At 45.6% G+C, this 17425-nt stretch overlaps 1 protein-coding gene across 1 annotated transcript in view; it reads right to left on the bottom strand.

Annotated features, from left to right (window-relative positions):
• The window catches only part of LRPAP1 (LDL receptor related protein associated protein 1), an 807807-nt gene that overhangs the window by 149269 nt on the left and 641113 nt on the right, over positions 1–17425 (bottom strand). The window contains exon 6 of the mRNA XM_044071944.1: positions 16671–16847. Within this exon, the coding sequence (XP_043927879.1) occupies positions 16671–16847 (177 nt within the window). The remainder of the gene's footprint in view (positions 1–16670; positions 16848–17425) is intronic.

A 17425-nucleotide genomic window follows, 5' to 3' on the forward strand; every position in this document is an offset into this window, starting at 1 on the left:
GAATTAGATCTGGGATGTACACTCTGTCTCTGTGACAATATTCTGAGCACCAATTACAACCATTTTACAAGCCATGACTAGAGAGTCTGGATTATCAGCAATGAATTCCTCTGAGAGAGAGTCCATTAATGGGTGCCAAAGGATCTAACTGATGTTACAAAAATGCATACAATTATCAGGTCGGTATCAAGTGGCTGTAATGAAGGAATGACCACAAGGGCCTTTTTAAGCCTAGCCATGCATCCCATATCTCTGACAAGTTCTGATACCCTTGATAAGTATAAGCATGGGCCTGGGAGATGAACCAATTACAGGGTACAGGTTTGCATTAGAGACATAGGTGACAAATCATGGATGAACTTCCGGTTTCCCATCCAATTGTCCAAGTTGCACTTAAATTGGGTTAGAGAGGAACTCTGCTTCACATGGATGGAGATCCGGTTCCATAGATGGGGTAGTCTCTGGGATACATACCTATCTCTCCAGCAAGTCCTATATATATCACAAGCAAGGTTTAAGTCTTTAGAATGGATAACTTTGGTACTGTTTGCTTTGTGGATATGCAGGGGATCCATCACAGTGGCGTCTGACAATACCTTGTATTCCAGGCATATATCTCCCCTCAAAAGCCTGTAGGAGACAAAAGACAGGGATAGGGCCTTGAGGCGGTCTGCAAAGGACATACTAACTTACTCCCTATATTCTTTTAGTGAGGAACCTCTGTGGATGTTCCAGTTGATATGTCTGGTTAGGAACATACCAAAGGGTGCATTGTACTCAATGACAGGTCTGATGAATGTTGAATACAGTGGAACAAATGTCTTCCTTGGACTTGGATGCCATAACTTTGTTTAGAAGTTGTGCAACATAGAATGATTTTCTCACCACTGTAGACACATGATGATCAAAGGCTGGATTACTATCAATGTGTGTCCCTAAGTCCCTGACTACTGGGTCAACTGTAAGGGGTGTGTTGTCAATATGATAGTTACCAGGGATGGATGACTTCCCAAAGGATACTATTATGCATTTCGTGGCATTTAGTTTTAGTCCATGGCTCTGACACCAGTGGTTTGTCTGTGTCAGCCCCTCCTGGAGAACATTTGTGTCAGTGCGAGATTCACTGACAGCTCCTAATTTGCAATCATCTGCAAATTTAGTCAGCCGGAGACCACTGACACTGGCCTTGACTTCTGAGAAGTAAATGCTAAAAAGAGCAGTCCAAGCACTGATCCCTGAGAGAATTCTACTTGTGACTGGCCTCTTTGTAGAGGTGGACTCCACAATTCTAACTTCCCGGGTCCTGTCTGTGAGCCAGTTGGCTATCTACCGGGTGACGTATGGGTTTGTACCTAACCTCCTGAGTTTGTCAACAATGCCAGAGTGGGGTACTGTGTCAAATTCCTTGGCCAGGTCAAGGAAGGCAGTGTGAACGATTTTACCCTCATCCATTGCTTTGGTGACCTTCTCAAAGTAGTTCACCAGGGATGAGTAGGCATGATCTGCCCTTGATGAAACCAAACTGGGTTGGGCCCAGTGACTAGAGGTTTACTATATCTCTATTGATCATCCATAAAAGGGAAATTACAATGCAGATTTGTATGATAGGTACTCTGTTAGACTGATCCCATCATTGCTATCCAGTCCAGGGTATGCAAAGTACAGTTGTGTACACTTACCATTAAAGTAGATGTTCGAGTGTATTCACTGTTGCAGTCATCACATTTGGGTTATCTGCTTGCAGTAGCCCTCAGTCGGCCTGATTATCAAAGTCTTGGGTCCTGCGTCGGTGGCTATCTCATCTTCCATGACGTCAGGTAGTCAGGGGTATAAAGCATGCAGCCGACACCATTTTATCAGTTTTTCTTGCCCCAGATGTCAGGTGGCCCCATAATGGGAAGCAATTATATACAAGGTTACACCTCCAACAGAAAGCAAATACACCAGAAATCTTTACGTATAGTACACAAGAATAGAGGTGCAGACAACAGAGGTCAGGGGGCTGGAGGGAGGGTAACCAGGACTGCAACACTGAGTACACTCGAGCATCTACATTTATGGTAAGTGTATACAGCTGTACAATGTTCATGTTTCACTGTTGCAGTCATCACATTTGGGTAGATTCCCAAAGCTAAGGATGGGAGGAGATAATTAGATAGCATCAGGACCAGCTATAAGGTCCTGCAACACTGCAGTGGCAAAGCCAGCTCTGGATTTAGAAAAAAATGACAAGTGGTAATGCTTGGTGAAGGTATGTACAGAACTCCAGGTAGCAGCTTCTAGGATGTCCCTGGTAGGGACACCTCTGAAAAAGGCTGTAGAGGTAGATGCAGCCCTGGTTGAATGTGGTCTTATCCCCTGTGGGGTAGGTTTTCCATGGTGCTTATAGCAGAAATGAATGCAATGGTCTATCCACTTAGAAATAGTTTGCTTTGAAATAGCTTTCCCCTCTGCCCCTGTAGCAAATGCAACCAGCAGCTGTTCAGATTTCCGGAGAGGTTTAGTCCTGAGAGGTTTAGTCCTGTCCAAGTAAAACCTAAGTTATCTGTGCACGTAAAACCTAAGTGGACATCGTGGCTTGGCGTTGAGGCATCAAAAACGGTCGCCCTTCCCGAAGCTCTCAGGAATGGAGCCACCAAAGTAGGGAGTCCCTGCAAACTCTGCTGAGGGGAATCGGGGAGTCCAACGGATGTCGAAGGATGGACCACTGGACCTGTAAGGTCCATTGAAGAACCCTCATGTTCAAGCAGGCTAGTGGTGAAAGTTTGATAGCAGCTGCCATGGACCCTAGGGCTCTCAGGACTAATTCCGCTGGTGGGGCTGGAGATTGTAGAAGCGCTAATACATGGAGAGTTAAGGTGCGGAGCCTGTCCGCTGTCAAAAAAGGCCTTGGACTGAAGTGTGTCTATATTCTGGCCCCTATGAATTACAGGACCTGAACAGGCTGAAGGGACGATTTTTTGTAATTCATGGTGATCCCCAACTGACGGGCCAAGAGTAGGAAGCAATCCCTGGCTGAGCATAGTAGATGCCTGGTGGGGGCGGCGAGGAGCCAGTCATCCAGGTACGGAAAGACCTGTATTCCCTGAAGTCTCAGGTGGGCTGCTACAACTGCCATGACCTTGGTGAACACCCTGGGGGCTGTGGTGAGGCCAAGGGGAAGGACCCTGAACTGATAATGACTGGCCCCCAGTCGAAAACGGAGAAACCTCCTGGATCGCCTGTCCATGAGAATGTGGTAGTACGCATCCTTGAGGTCTATGGAGCACATCCAGTCGTTCTCCTGCAGGAAGGGGAGAATAGATTGAAGAGTGACCATACGGAATTTCTCCTTGGCAATGAACAGGTTCAATGCAGACAGATCGAGAATTGGTCTCAAGTCCCTCGTCTTTTTTGGCACCAAAAAGAACCTGGAGTAATTGCCCAACCTGGACTGTCCTAGAGGGATGTGCTGGATGGCCTTTTTTCTTAGCAGCTTCTTTATTTCTGAAGCCGCCGCCTCCATCTGACTGGGTGGGACATCGAGGAGGAGCCTCAACCGAGGGGGAAGATTTATGAAGGGGATAGTGTAACCTCTGGATATTATTCAGAGGACCCACCGATCTGTAGTGATGGACTCCCAATGTGCTAGGTGTTCCGAGAAACGCCCCCCGACTGCCTCCAGAGAGGCGCAGTCGGGCAACCCCACAGGGTTGCTACGCGGGTCAGTCGGAGAAAGGTTCCCTCGACCCGTAATTCTTCGGCCCTCCTCTGCCTCTGGGCCGGTGTCCACCTTGTCCTCCCCTGCCTCTGAAGAACGAAGGGTCCTGAGCGGGACGGGACTGCTGAGACTTCTTTTGTCCTCTCTGGTTCCTGGAAAAGGACCTTCGAGGAGCCGAGAAGCGGATTCCGACAGCAGACAGCGACTTCCTGTCTTTCTAGCTCTGGAGTAGCGTATCGCAGATGGTCTTGCCAAACAGCGTAGAACCGTCAAAGGGAACGTTTGCAAAGGACGCCTTGAAGGGTTCCGCAAAGTTGGAGCCAGGCGTGACACCGTAAGGGGATACCTGCTCCGCTGGCTCTAGCCGCCCCCTCCGTGGCACATGGGAGAGAAGCCGCATAGAAGTGTTGGATATCGATTTTAGAGTGGCCATGCAAGCCGAGAAAGTTAGTTTGTCCTCGGCCGCCATGGACTCCGGGGGAGACCCTGCATACTCTTTTATAAGATCCCGCTGAAGCCTAATCACGTGTGCCAGGTAATTCAGCGCCCTTATAGAAAAGGTGGCTGAAGCAAATATCCGCTTTCCGATGTGATCCATCGTCCGAGACTCCTTGTCGGGAGGATGGACTGAGGAACTTTCCTGCACCAGTTCCTTCTTGGTGGCAGCCGCCACCACCATGGCATCTACCGGGGAACCTTTACTCTACGCTGGCTTGTCTATCGGGGGCTAAGGATTTTATCTGGTCTCCTAGGGATTGGCTCCACAGTGTCCGGCTTCTTCCATACCCTGGTAGTAATTAGGTCTACCAGGGGGTCGGTCGGAGGGGACACCCAAGAGGTAGACGGGCCTGCGTCAAACACCTCCAGAAACACTGACTCATCCGAGGAAGGCTACTGGGCTGACCACCCCCCTCTAATGCTTAGCATCTCCATAATGTCTCCAAAGGAGATATCCTCGGGGGGGGGGCGACCTGGGGGAACCTTCCCCTTCCTCCAAGTCAGTGTCTTCCGTGAGGGACTCGGGGGGAGTCCAAGTGCCTCCTTTTACACTTTCGTTTGTGAGGGACCTCCTCGGTGGAACTTTTCAAGGAGGGCTCACCAACGCAGGAACTAGCTGGGGCGTAGACGCAGGCTATCCCTGGGGCCGGATGATGGAAGACAGGCCCATCTGCAAGGGAATGGCGGGTGGATCTGTAGCACGAACCGGGGACCTCGAACCCTTCGAGAGCACCCTCTCCACCATGTCTAAAGCCGAAGGTGAACCACTCTCCCTGGGATCAGAGAGCAGCCCCCCTGGATCCGACGTGTGTGACCGGCGCTGGAGCCGAAGCGATCGGACCTGAAAGGGATGTGTGCTCCAACTGCATTGGAGCCGAAGACACACTTACCCCTGCGGATCCGAAGCTCGGCTCTCGGCCCCGAGAGCTCGGATCCAAAAAAGGACCCGATAAACTCGAGGGTAAGGCCGGCGAAGTAGCATTTACTATCGGTGCCGACTCCCCGGCTCCAAGGCTACTCGGATCTGACAGCTCCGAAACCCGATAATGGATCAGAGAAGGAGCAATGTGGGCAAAGAAGGGGACCGAGCTCCCCCCGGAGGGGGGGAGGCAAGAGCACTCCCATCTGCATCTGGGCCTGAAGGAAGCGACGCAACATCCGGTCCATGTCTGTGTCGGAAAGACTCCTCGTAGACCTAGAAGAGGTCGCTGAGGCTGGCCGGGAAGGCCGCCTGGACGACCTCGAAGGTGACTGAGACTCCTCCTCTGGCTCCGGAGAGAAACGTGGGGAACGGAGCCGAGAGGGGGAGGACCCGGGGACCTCCAAGGGGGAGCAGAGCTGCTTAGCCGGTGGGGCCGAAGGGGCTGAGTCGGCCCGCTGCTTGTGACTCTTATGTCTTTCTCTGTCTCTCTCTCTTTCTCCCTCTCTCTATGCCTCTTCTCTTTTTTAGCAGAGTCCCTCTCTCCCTGGGATACAGTGGGAGGTTGTGTCCCAGCCAGGGGAGGAGGAACTGATGGCTGAACAGCCGCAGCTGCGACTGGCGCCACTGAGGGAGAGGAGGAAGAAGTAGAATCCAAGGGTAAGCACCCGCTAGGATTAACTTGTTCCTCCTGTCTCTCAGAGCCCGGGGGTTAAAGGCAGCACAAATCTGGCAGCCTGATGTTAAATGTGAAACCCCCAGCAAAGAACGCACTGAGTGTGGCCATTGGCTGGGGACAGCTTATGACCACACTCAGAGCATTTGGAAAAAATGGCCTTAGGGCTTTCGGCCATGACAAACATAAGCACACTCCCTAACACACACATAAGGAGAAGGGGAATACACTAAAATTAAATTAAACTAAATTACCCAAGGGATCTAAAACGCACACACACACACACACTTAAACCACAATTAAAGGCGAAAAAATTTTGAGTAATTTCCTACACTATCTCTTACCTAACAGCCAAGAGCTCGTCACTCGTGCTTATAGAAGCCGCGTCAAACGAGATCTGAGGACTGGAGGGAGGTAGCAGGGTATTATGGGTAGGGGGAGGAGCTTGGAGCTCGGATCTCTAGCTTGGAAAGCTGCTGGCTCAGTTCCAGGACGGATCCGATACCCACAGGTTGCTGATCAAATGAAGTTAACTACTTCAGATCCTAAGTTATCTGTGCACGTCCAAGGAGTGCAGTATTTGTTCCCCTTTGTTCTGTGGATTAGAAAAGAAGGTTGGCAAATGAATGGACTGATAAAGGGCCACACTGGATACCACCTTGGGCATGAAGGAGGGATTGGTCCTGTGGGACACCCTGTCCGCATGAAAGATGAAAGGCTCCACAGCCATGAGGGCCTGTAATTCAGGCAACCTTCTTGCTGAAGTGATGAAAGGATGTTTTCCAAGAAAGGAATTTCAACTCTGCACTTGCAGCTGGCTCGAAGAGAGGTAGAGTGAGCTTTTCCAATACAAAGTTAAGGTCCCAGGCTGGAGTAGGGGCTCTCCTGGATGGTCTTAATTTTTGGCCCCTCTGAGGAATTGCTTCAGCAGTGGATGAGAGAAGAGGGGTGGTTCTGTATTGTAATGAGCTGAAATGGCTGAGGCATGAATTTTGATGGAGGAAAATGAAAGGCTCTCGTGAAGCATTGGGCACTGCTGTGCCCATCCCATGAGTTTTTCTCCACGAACAGAATCTTTTCCATTTTTCAGCATAGGATTTTCTAGTACTAGGCCTCCTTGCCTCCAGAATGACATCCATCACTTACTTACTGAGGGATGGGAACACAGAGATCAGGTAATTAGCCAGGCTGCCAAGTTCAGGGTTTGAAGCTGTGGGTGCAGAATCTGGCCCCCCTGCTGAGATAGCAGAGCAGGGGTCTGAGGCAGGTGCGATGGTGCCAGCAGTGACACCCTGCGCAAGAGGAGGTACCAGTGTTGGCGTGGCTAGTCTGGTGCAATCAATATTGTCCTTGGTTTGTCCTGGCTGATCTTTAAAAGTACCTTGGAGAGGAGAGGCAGAGGGGGAAAGGCATAAACTGATAGGGTTTTCCAGGTGAATGACAGAGCATCCACATTCCAAGCTTGTTTGTGGGGAGTCCTTGTGCAGAATTTGTCCGACTGGTAGTTCTGGGGGGAGGCAAACAGGTCTATCTCTGGGCTCCCCCATTTGTTTCTCAACATGTTGAATATCTTTGGTTCCAGTTTCCACTCGTGTGGGTCCATGAGATTTCTGCTTAGGTCATCTGCCAGTGTATTTAGCTTTCCTGGCAGGAATTGAGCCTGTAGGTGCACTTGGTAACTCAAAGCTGTGTTCCACAGAGCCATAGCTAGTCTGCAGAGAGGGTATGAGTGGGTTCCCCCCTGCTTGTTTATGTACCACATAACAGTGGTGTTGTCCATCTTTACCAATAATTGTCCTGGAAGAATGTGGCCCTTAAGGGCCGTCCGAGAACACTGTACAGCTAACATTTCTTTTTGATTGATATGCAGATGCATTTGACTTGGGTTCCATTTGCCCTGAATGCACTGCCCTGCCAAGTGAGCCCTCCATGCATAGTCTGATGCGTCTGTTGTTAGGGTTTGGGCAGCATGGGGTAGAGTCAATGGCAGTCCCTTGTTTTGGTGGCAGGCCTCTGCCCACCAAAGGAACTCTATCTGTAGACAAGGTATGATAGGAATCATTGATTCTAGATCCTGAGAATGTTGACACCATAGGCTTTTTAGATACCACTGTAGTTTCCTCATATGCAGTCTTGCATATGGAATTAGTAGAATGAAGGAGGCCATGAACCCCAGGGCTTGCAGAATTTTCCTTGCAGAGAGCTGGGTCTTTGTGGCCAGTAGTTTGAAATAGGCTGTCAAATGAACTTTTTTGTCTGGCGTGAGGTAGGCCATCTGGGAAGTTGTATTCAAGCTTGCTCCCAGGAATACAATTTGTTGGCAGGGTACAAGATGTGATTTATTTTCGTTTATGGTGTACCCCAGAGAAGTTAGCAATTTCTTTACAAATGCCAGATGTTGTAATAGTATGTCCTGGCTTTCTGCCTGAATTAGACAATCGTCCAAGTATGGGTATGGGTATATCGGAATGTTTCTTTGCCTGAAAAATGCAATGACTGGAGCTAGGCACGTTGTGAATACCCTGGGCGCAGTAGATAAGCCAAAGGCAGTGCAGAGAACTGACAGTGCATGTAGCCTGCTCTGAAGCATAGGTATCTTCTGCAAGACTCCATTACTGGGATGTGCAGGTAGGCTTGCTTTAAATCCAGTGTTGCCAACCAGGCATCTTTGCCTAGCATGGGAAGCAGCTGATGAAGTTAGCATCTTGAATTTTGGGATTACCAAAAATGTGTTTAGGATAGACAGATCCAGGATAGGACGCCAGGAATTGTCTTTTCTGGGTATCAGGAAAAGTCTTGAGTAGAAACCTTGCCCCCATTATTCTTCTGGAACAGGTTGAATAGCCCTGATGCTTAAGAGAGAGAACTTGCTTTTGAGCCTCTGCCCACTGATTTCAGAGAAGGTCTGGCCAACCGTTTGGGGTTGGAAAGGAATGGAAGTGGAATCTGTATCCTTGGGAAACTGTATTTAAAACCCATTTGTCCTGGGTAATGAGCTCCCAATATTTTGCCTGCAGGGCAATCTTTCCCCCTAAAGGAACAGTCAGTTGTGCAGGGCTTAGAAGGTTTAAAGTTAAGTCATTGAGGCAATTTACCATAGGGGGGAGTCTTACCACTCCCTGTTTTGGAAGTGGGAGCCCCCCCCCCACTGCTTAGTCCTGTGAATACCTTGGGACTGAAGCCGGGGTGTTCTGCTGGTTCTGGGTTTGGACTGAGAAGGTCTGGAAAAGGCAGGAAAGGACCAATTTTTAGAGGGCCAATGCCTACTAAATCTGGGAAGCTGTACTTGCAGGAAATATTTAACAGTGTGCATAGATTTAGCTTTTTCCTCCATCTTTTTAAGTACTACTTCTGCTTTGTTGCCAAACAGGTGGCCTTTGTTTAAGGGAGCATCCAGCAATTTAGCTTTAACATGATCTGGCAAAGACTGCTCCTTAAGCCATGCATGCCTTCTAAGTACAGACCCAGTGACAGCAGCCCTGCAAGATGTCTCTAATGAATCAAAACCACATTAAAAAGTATGTTTTCCAACTTGTTCAGCAGAATGCATTAAATCCTGTAAATCTTTATTTTCAGCACAGTCAGGAATCAACATCATTTTCTGTTTAAGCAATCCAATAATATGCTGCTGATACTTTAACATACGAAACTGGCAGTTTAAGGCCCTAATGGCCACGGTTTCAGAAGTGTATACCTTCTTACCCCATCTATCTAGCACACTGGTATCTCTATCAGGAGGGGGTAGAATTTCTGGCAGTAGTAGCCTTAATGCCCTTGGGTCCCTGTGAAATGGTCTCAGGATCCGCAGTAGAATTTTTAAAAAGGAACTTGTGAGAGTCAGGAACCCTGTAATATCTATCAGGTTTTCTGGAAGCAGGAGATAAAGAGTCAGGGGCCAAGCTGGATTCCGAAAAGGCATCAACAATGTCCAGTACAGGGGGGATAGCTAAAGGCCTGTGTTGGGGCAGGAGTAAGAAATCCCTAAGCCTCTTTTTAGAGTCAGTGTAATCCTGGCTTTCCCAGTGAAAATGCTCCCTAAGAGTATGCAAGGTTTCACCAAAAGAGAAATCCTCTGGAGGGGAAGCAGAGGGAATAGAGTCCTCTGCATCAGAATCCTCAAAGGTAGATAAGGGTGAATCCTGGTCATTAGAGGAAACAGAAATTTCAGAAACCTGATCAGTAGAATCATAAGTAAACTCAGTCCTAGGTCTCTTAGAGGGGGAAGGTTGGCTTCCCCTGATTAAAGTAATAAGGTCATCAGCCATTCTTATCATTTGTTTTTTAGGCATAGAGGCCTGACCATGTGGTCTGGGCGTCAGTTTTCTAGGCATGGATCGAGTTTTAGACCTTGAAGAAGAAGATGGCGTTGGTTTAATATGCAAGTCTGTAGGCCTGAATACACACTCAGAAGCCAGTGCCTGCACAGCGGCTCCAGACCCATCCACAGTAGAGACATCCGCAGGTTCCACAGTTGAAGCATCTTGTGGCATACCAGACTCCGAATGGGTCTCAGTAGACGCCTGCAAATCTGAAGTAGCGAGTATCAGGGGCTACGAAAGCGCCTCACTGAGTACTGGCAATTAGCTTAGGAGAAGTGTCATTAGCAGCTTTGGACCTATGCGGTCTGTCTCTGTCTTTATCTTTGCGTTTTTTCGGAATGTCGGTAGTCGGGTGGCTTACTGAAGCCATATCTGGGTAACTGAACAGAGTACCAAAATATTTAGAAGCGTAAATATACAGACGAATAGTTCGTTGTTTAAATAAGGCACAAAACTGACAGAGAGGTATGTCGTGGTCAGGGCTAAGGCAAGGAATACAATATGAATGCAAATCTTTATGAGGTATTTGCTTTCCACAAGAAATACAATTACTGACTTTTACTGACATCGATTTAGAGCAAGAAAAAGTTTCACCAATGGGGTACTTAGCTTAGTTGAAGACTTTGGTTCTGAAACTCGAAAACGAAAATTTCAGGAGTCGGCTGACCGGCACTTGCGAACTGCTTCTGGCACCAGGCGGCAAGAAAGACTGCTAAAATGGCATCGGCTGCATGCTTTATACCCCTAACTACCTGACATCATGGAAGATGAGACAGCAACTGACGCAGGACCCAAGACTTTGGTAATCAGGCTGACTGAGGGCTACTGCAAGCAGATCACCCAAACGTGATGACTGCAACAGTGAAACATGAAGAACATCACCAGGCATCTCTTACTCACAGACTTATGAGGCTTGGCAATATGAAGACTTAACATTTTTTAAGGGTATTAAACGCAGTTATTGGGTCAAAAATGCAGAAGGCAAACAGAATGTCCCTGGAAGAGGAGAAACTCAATCAAACAAAAGAAAATTTAGCCAAGAGAACAATGCAAAAAGCTGAAAGACTCATGACAATAAGTAAACAAACAAATTAATCTATGAAAAGAAAATTGTTACCCTGCAAATGAACTAGCAATTACTACAATAAACAAATTTAACCAAACAAGCTTAACACAGCCATAACCCAGAGAATCTGACTAAATGAATAAATAAAAAGTCAAATGCAAACCTGACAAAAAGAAATAAAGACCAGGAAATGTCAGCTCTGATTTTTAGAATGCAGAAGTGCTGACATACTTGCACAATAGATGCGAACAAGGATCATGGAAATATAAAGTTACACGGTGTTAAAGTTAATAAAATCAGAGTGCAAAAACACAGAGTCCAGCAATCAAAGGTTTAAAAAGAAAAAGTAGCTGGCCCCTGTAGCAAAGCCACACCAACAACATTTTGGGGGGAACCTCCAATATGGACTTCCATGGCTGAGCAGCTTTTCCGGTGGCTTTCTAATACCTCAGCTCTTCAAAACGGAATCTAATTTTACCTAAAAAAAAAAAAAAAAAAAAAAGGTTCACAGCAGGGCTACAAATGAGTACATCTTGTTAAAAGGAAAAGGTGGCTTATGGAAATACCATAATCAAGGTTTACATGAAGATGGAAGGGAAGTAAGGTCAGGTGTATAGGAGGTGGGTTCAAATTGTTCTATCGTGGTGTGGATGGCAGGAGAAATGGGGTAGGGGTTATCCTAAAGGAACAATATGCCAAGAGTGTTTTGGAGGTGAAGAGAGTGTCTGATAGAGTGATGTTTATGAAGCTTGAAATTGATGGTGTAATGATGAATGTTGCTAGTGCATATGCTCCACAAGTTGGGTGTGCGATGGATGAGAAAGAAAAAGTTTGGAGTGAGCTGGATGAAGTGTTGGTGAGTGTACCCAAGGGTGAGAGACTAGTGATTGGAGTGGACTTGAATGGGCATTTTGTTGAAGTGAACAGAAGGGATGAGGAAGTGATGGGTAGGTATGGTGTTAAGGAGAGGAATGCGGAAGGTCAGATGATTGTGGATTTTCCGAAAAGGATGGACATGGCTGTGGTGAATAGGCATTTTAAGAAGAGGGAGGAGCATAGGGTGACGTACAAGAGTGGAGGAAGATGCATACAGGTGGATTATATCCTATGCAGGAGGGCCAGTCTGAAGGAGATTGGAGACTGTAAAGTGGTTACAGGGGAAAGTGTAGTTAAGCAGCATAGAATGGTGGTCTGTAGGATGACATTGGTGATCAAGAAGAGGAGGAGGGGTGTGAAAGCAGTGCCAAGGATTAAATGGTGGGAGTTAAAAAAGGGTGATTGTGAGGTGGAGTTCAGGGAAGAGTTAAGACAGGCACTGGGAGGCAGTGAAGAGTTACCGAATAGCTGGGTAACTACAGCAGAGCTAGTAACGGAGACTGCTAGAAAGGTGCTTGGTGTGACATCTGGACAGAGGAAGAAAGACAAGGAGACCTGGTGGTGGAATGAGGAAGTACAGCAGAGTATACAGAGGAAGACGCTGGCGAAGAAGAAGTGGGATTGTCAAAGAGATGAAGAAAGTAGACATGAGTATAAGGAGATGAGGCGCATGGCAAAGTGAGAGGTGGCGAAGGCTAAAGATAAGGCATATGGAGAGTTGTACGAGAGATTGGACACTAAAGAGGGAGAAAAGGACCTGTACCGATTGGCGGGACAGAGCTGTGAAAGATGTGCAGCAGGTAAGGGTGATAAAGGACAGTGAGGGAAACGTACTCACAAGTGAGGAGAGTGTGTTCAGTAGATGGAAAGAGTACTTTGAAGGGCTGATGAATGAAGAGAATGAGAGAGAGAAGGTTGTATGATGTGGGGATAGTGAATCAGGAAGTGAAACAGATTAGCAAGGAGGAAGTAAGGACAGCTATGAAGAGGATGAAGAATGGAAAGGCTGTTGGCCCAGATGACATAGAGCACTACAGATGCAATATTTGCTCAGAGTGTTGTGGGAGAAATACAGAGAAGGTCAGAAGGAGTTGCATTGCGTCTTTGTGGACTTGGGGAAAGCATATGATATGGTGCCTAGAGAGGAGTTGTGGTATTGTATGAAGAAGTTGGGAGTGGCAGAGAAGTATGTAATAGTGGTACAGGATATGTACAAGGGTAGTGTGACATTGGTGAGGACTGCGGTGGGAGTGACAGATACGTTTGAGGTGGAGGTGAGATTACATCAAGGATCAGCTCTGACCCCTTTCTTATTTGCAGTGGTGATGGACAGGTTGACAGATGAGATCAGACAGGAGGCCCTGTGGACTATGATGTTTGCAGATGACATGGTGATATGTAGTGAGAGTAGGGACCAGGTTGAGGAGACCCTGGAGAGGTGGAGATATGCTTTAGAGAGGAGAGGAATGAAGGTCAGCAGGGCTAAAACAGAATATATGTGTGTAAATGAGTTGGTAAAGGTGGATGAGTTTAAGTACTTGGGATCAACAGTTCAGAGTAATGATGAGTGTGGAAGAGAGGTGAAGAAGAGAGTACAGGTAGGGTGGAATGGATGGAGAAAAGTGTCAGGAGTGATTTGTGACAGACGGGTACCAGTAAGAGTGAAAGGGAAGATCTACAAGAGGGTAGTGGGACCAGCTATGTTATATGGGTTGGAGACGATGGCATTGACAAAAAGGCAGGAATCAGAGCTGGATGTGGCAAAGTTAAAGATGTTAAGATTTGCACTGGGTGTGACTAGGATGGACAGGATTAGGAATCAGTATATTAGACGGACAGCTCAGGTTGGACAGTTTGGAGATGAAGCAAGAGAGGTAACATTGCTTTGGTTTGGCCATGTGCTGAGGAGGGATGCTGGGTATATTGGGAAAAGGATGCTAAGGATGGAGCTGCCAAGGTAAGAGGAAGAGAGGAAGGCCTAAGATAAGACTTATGGATGTGGTGAGAGAGGACATGCAGGTGGTTGGTGTGAAAGAACATGATGCAGAGGACAGGAAGAAATAGAAACAGATGATCGATCATCTAATGGGAACAGCCGAAAGAAGATGATGATGAATGTTTACATGAAGACAGTTCAGCAACTTAAATTTACTAGTTCAGACTTTAGAATGCAGGAGGCCGCAGCAACCATAAACAATAGTGAACCTAGTCACTGAGCTATTGCACAGACAGTGTTCCATGCAGATATGCTCCATTCTGTCCACAGACCTCAAATCTGAATTTGAAAAGGCAGACGGGTAGGTACACAAGGAAAGATCACTGTCTAGGGGCCCTCTTAAAAACCTGCCCCCCCCCCCCCGATTTTTGACTGGGTCTTGAGGTCCAAAGGTATCTCTACACATCTGTTTTGGGGCTGGATTCTTTATGTCCACAAGGAATGTTAGTTTTGCATAAATAACATGAATTAGGAGTATGTTTTTTAGTGCTTACACGAGGGTTTTACCAGCTGAAGACACTTCTTTTGGGGTGGAGAATCATCTTTAATGTTTCATTTAAACTACTTTCTCATGCACAGTATACCTTCTCTAAATATTACTCACTTCTAAGGTGGTCTCAGCAAGCATGACCGCATCATTAAAATCCTCTTGGTAATATGGATTTATCTCACACCGACAAAAGCCTTCTGACAAGGGAGGAGAGAAAGCTCATTCCCTTAATGAAATTAAAAATGGTGCTCACTGCCACTTCAACTCATGCTCGATGTTAAATCTCTGAATTAGCACACAGCACTAAGAACACGGCTGGAAAGGCTACGTTGGTCAATACCTGAAGTAGTGACAATCAGGCCTATATAAGCGTTGTGCAAGTATGCGTAAGTCCTTCATAACTTAGCAACAGTGCACTCATTTCCAAGAAAAAAAATCTTATGAAAAGAGAAAAATGGATAATAATAGTACAGGAGCAGAGAGCTCATATCTATTTAACAGATTAGTTTGGCTTTCTTAAAGGCTCAGTGAAGGGGCAAAGGCTGAGCAAGGCAATGGTAAATGACATTCACCAGTTGTTGATACAAGAATCTTTAACAGTGATGGCGACCCTATGACACACGTGCCAAAGGTGACACACCATGACATTTTGGGTGACACACCAGCCTTCACCAACACCTGAATTACCAAAGAAACTGACTGAACAAAAATAAAAGGAATATGTGACCCTGCATTTAAACTCAGCAAAAAAAAAAAGTTATTAATTGGTGTTAATCACATCGGGTGCAATGTGTTCCATATTTTTTTCAGTTCAATTCAAAATTACTATTAAAAGTAGGGCAATTGTTTGGTGCACTGTTTTTTTTCCCAAACATCTTTATTAAATTTACACATATGACAAAGGCAAGCTTACATTTATATAAATGAAAAACATACAGAATGATCACTTTAGTTACAGTTTACATCACAGACACCATTGAGACCACTATAATTGTCAACATTATACATCACTTATAAACCATTCAGTCATTGTCAGTTAAGCATTATATAGCTCAGTGAAATCCTACCTCAAACCTCATTCCTGCTCTGCATATACTGTTGCCACAATTCCCATTTTTTCTTTTTTTTTTTTTGGTGCACTGCTTTAAGCCCAATTATCAGTGTGCATAGTGTTTTCTATACTGTACGTTATTAATTTTTCTTTTACTTTTATAATACATAGCGGCACACATGATTGGAATGCGTTTTTTATAAATAAATGAATATGTACATAATTGTTTCTTTTTTGTTTGGGGGGGGGGGGGGTGACATGCCAGCACAGCCATGCTAAGCATTTTCCGAATTTTTGACACGCCAAGCCCAAAAGGTTTGCCATTACTAATCTATAATGTAAAGATTAGTTTTCTACATGACAGAGTTGACAGTGCTGTAAAGCTAGATTATCCAGGTGAAGCCTTTTGACACATACTAATATGACTACCTATGGATATCCTGCAGGTGGAAGTGACAGAATAAACTGAATGTACCAGCTGCTTGTTTTGCCCTACTTTTGCTCTAATATGGATGGATTCAAATGATGGATGAAGACAAACCTATTTCAAGACGAAGGGAACAAGTTTCTTTCCTGGTTTGGTTTCACGCTTTGGATTTTTACCATCATCTCACTGCGCTTCAGCCTTAGCTTAAACAAGGATACTATGAAATACCTGAACTTCAAGTGTTATCTGGAGAAGCCTGAACAGAACTGTCACTATAACCAAGCTGCATGAAACTGACACTACTTCCCTTTTTGTATCAATCACTTGCACAACGCAGCATAAGATAGAGTGAATCTGCAAGCAAAATGACTATTCTACAGAAAAATAACCATCTTTCCCCCAAATAAATGAGAACAAAGTGGCACCTTGTGAAAAGTCCCCCACAAAATATTACCAAGCTTTTCAGTATTAGCCAACAGACTTGAAAGTCATTGTTGAAACTATATGAATAAGTTATGAGTGCATCAAAAAACATTATCAGGTCAAAAAATAAATATGGAAAGCAAGCAATTTATTTTGTTGTAAGCAACACATGTATCTATATCCGGTTGTGTCTATATAACTGCATTATAAAGCAGATGATATTACTGACCTTGTATCCCAATTCTTTGGTCTTTTCGGACAGCATGGTATGCTTCTCCTTGTTCCTGCTCAGGTGTTCTTTGTCTCCTAGTGCCTCTACATGCTTCAGCTTTTGATGGGAAATCTCTAACTGCTCTTTGTAGTGCTGGTGCTTTTCAACTTTCACCTCAAAATGCTGCAGCTCCTCCTGTAACACAATTAGATAGTCTCTGCTCATTTTTACAGCATGTGACTGGGTATTATCTGATACCTCATGAAGGTTGTGGTTGTTTTTTGCAAGGGACTATGCCAATAAACCTTATATGTCATTTATATAGTTAGGAAAACTGTGGTTAGAACTTCTGCAAAAGTCCCCTACTCTTCACCAGCAAATACCATGACATATTTTACATCTACCTAAGCAGATGGAGTTTTAGCTTAATGCTTCACTGAAGAGCAACACTACAAATGCAGCAACCTCAGTTCTGACCAGAAATGCAAGCAAGTCTTACTTGTACCTGCTAAGACAATAGCATATGGTTAAACTCATTCACACATAGCCACAATGCAAACCTCCAGGGATTCTGACATTTTCCTACCTGACTACTCCTGTCTTGTCTACAAAGTTAAAACCTTCAGTACCTACTCATTTAACTCGACTCTATATCGAGCAATAAATTAAAAAATGAACCTGTTATTGCACATACCCAACTTATAATACCTTTGTAATCTAAGCAGCTGGATCTCTCAATATCCACAGAAGTTTTCATTTCTGATGTAACCATT

The sequence above is a fragment of the Protopterus annectens genome, chromosome 5.part0 (assembly GCF_019279795.1).
Source record: "Protopterus annectens isolate FY-2018-M chromosome 5.part0, PAN1.0, whole genome shotgun sequence".
In the NCBI taxonomy this organism is placed as follows: domain Eukaryota; kingdom Metazoa; phylum Chordata; order Ceratodontiformes; family Protopteridae; genus Protopterus; species Protopterus annectens.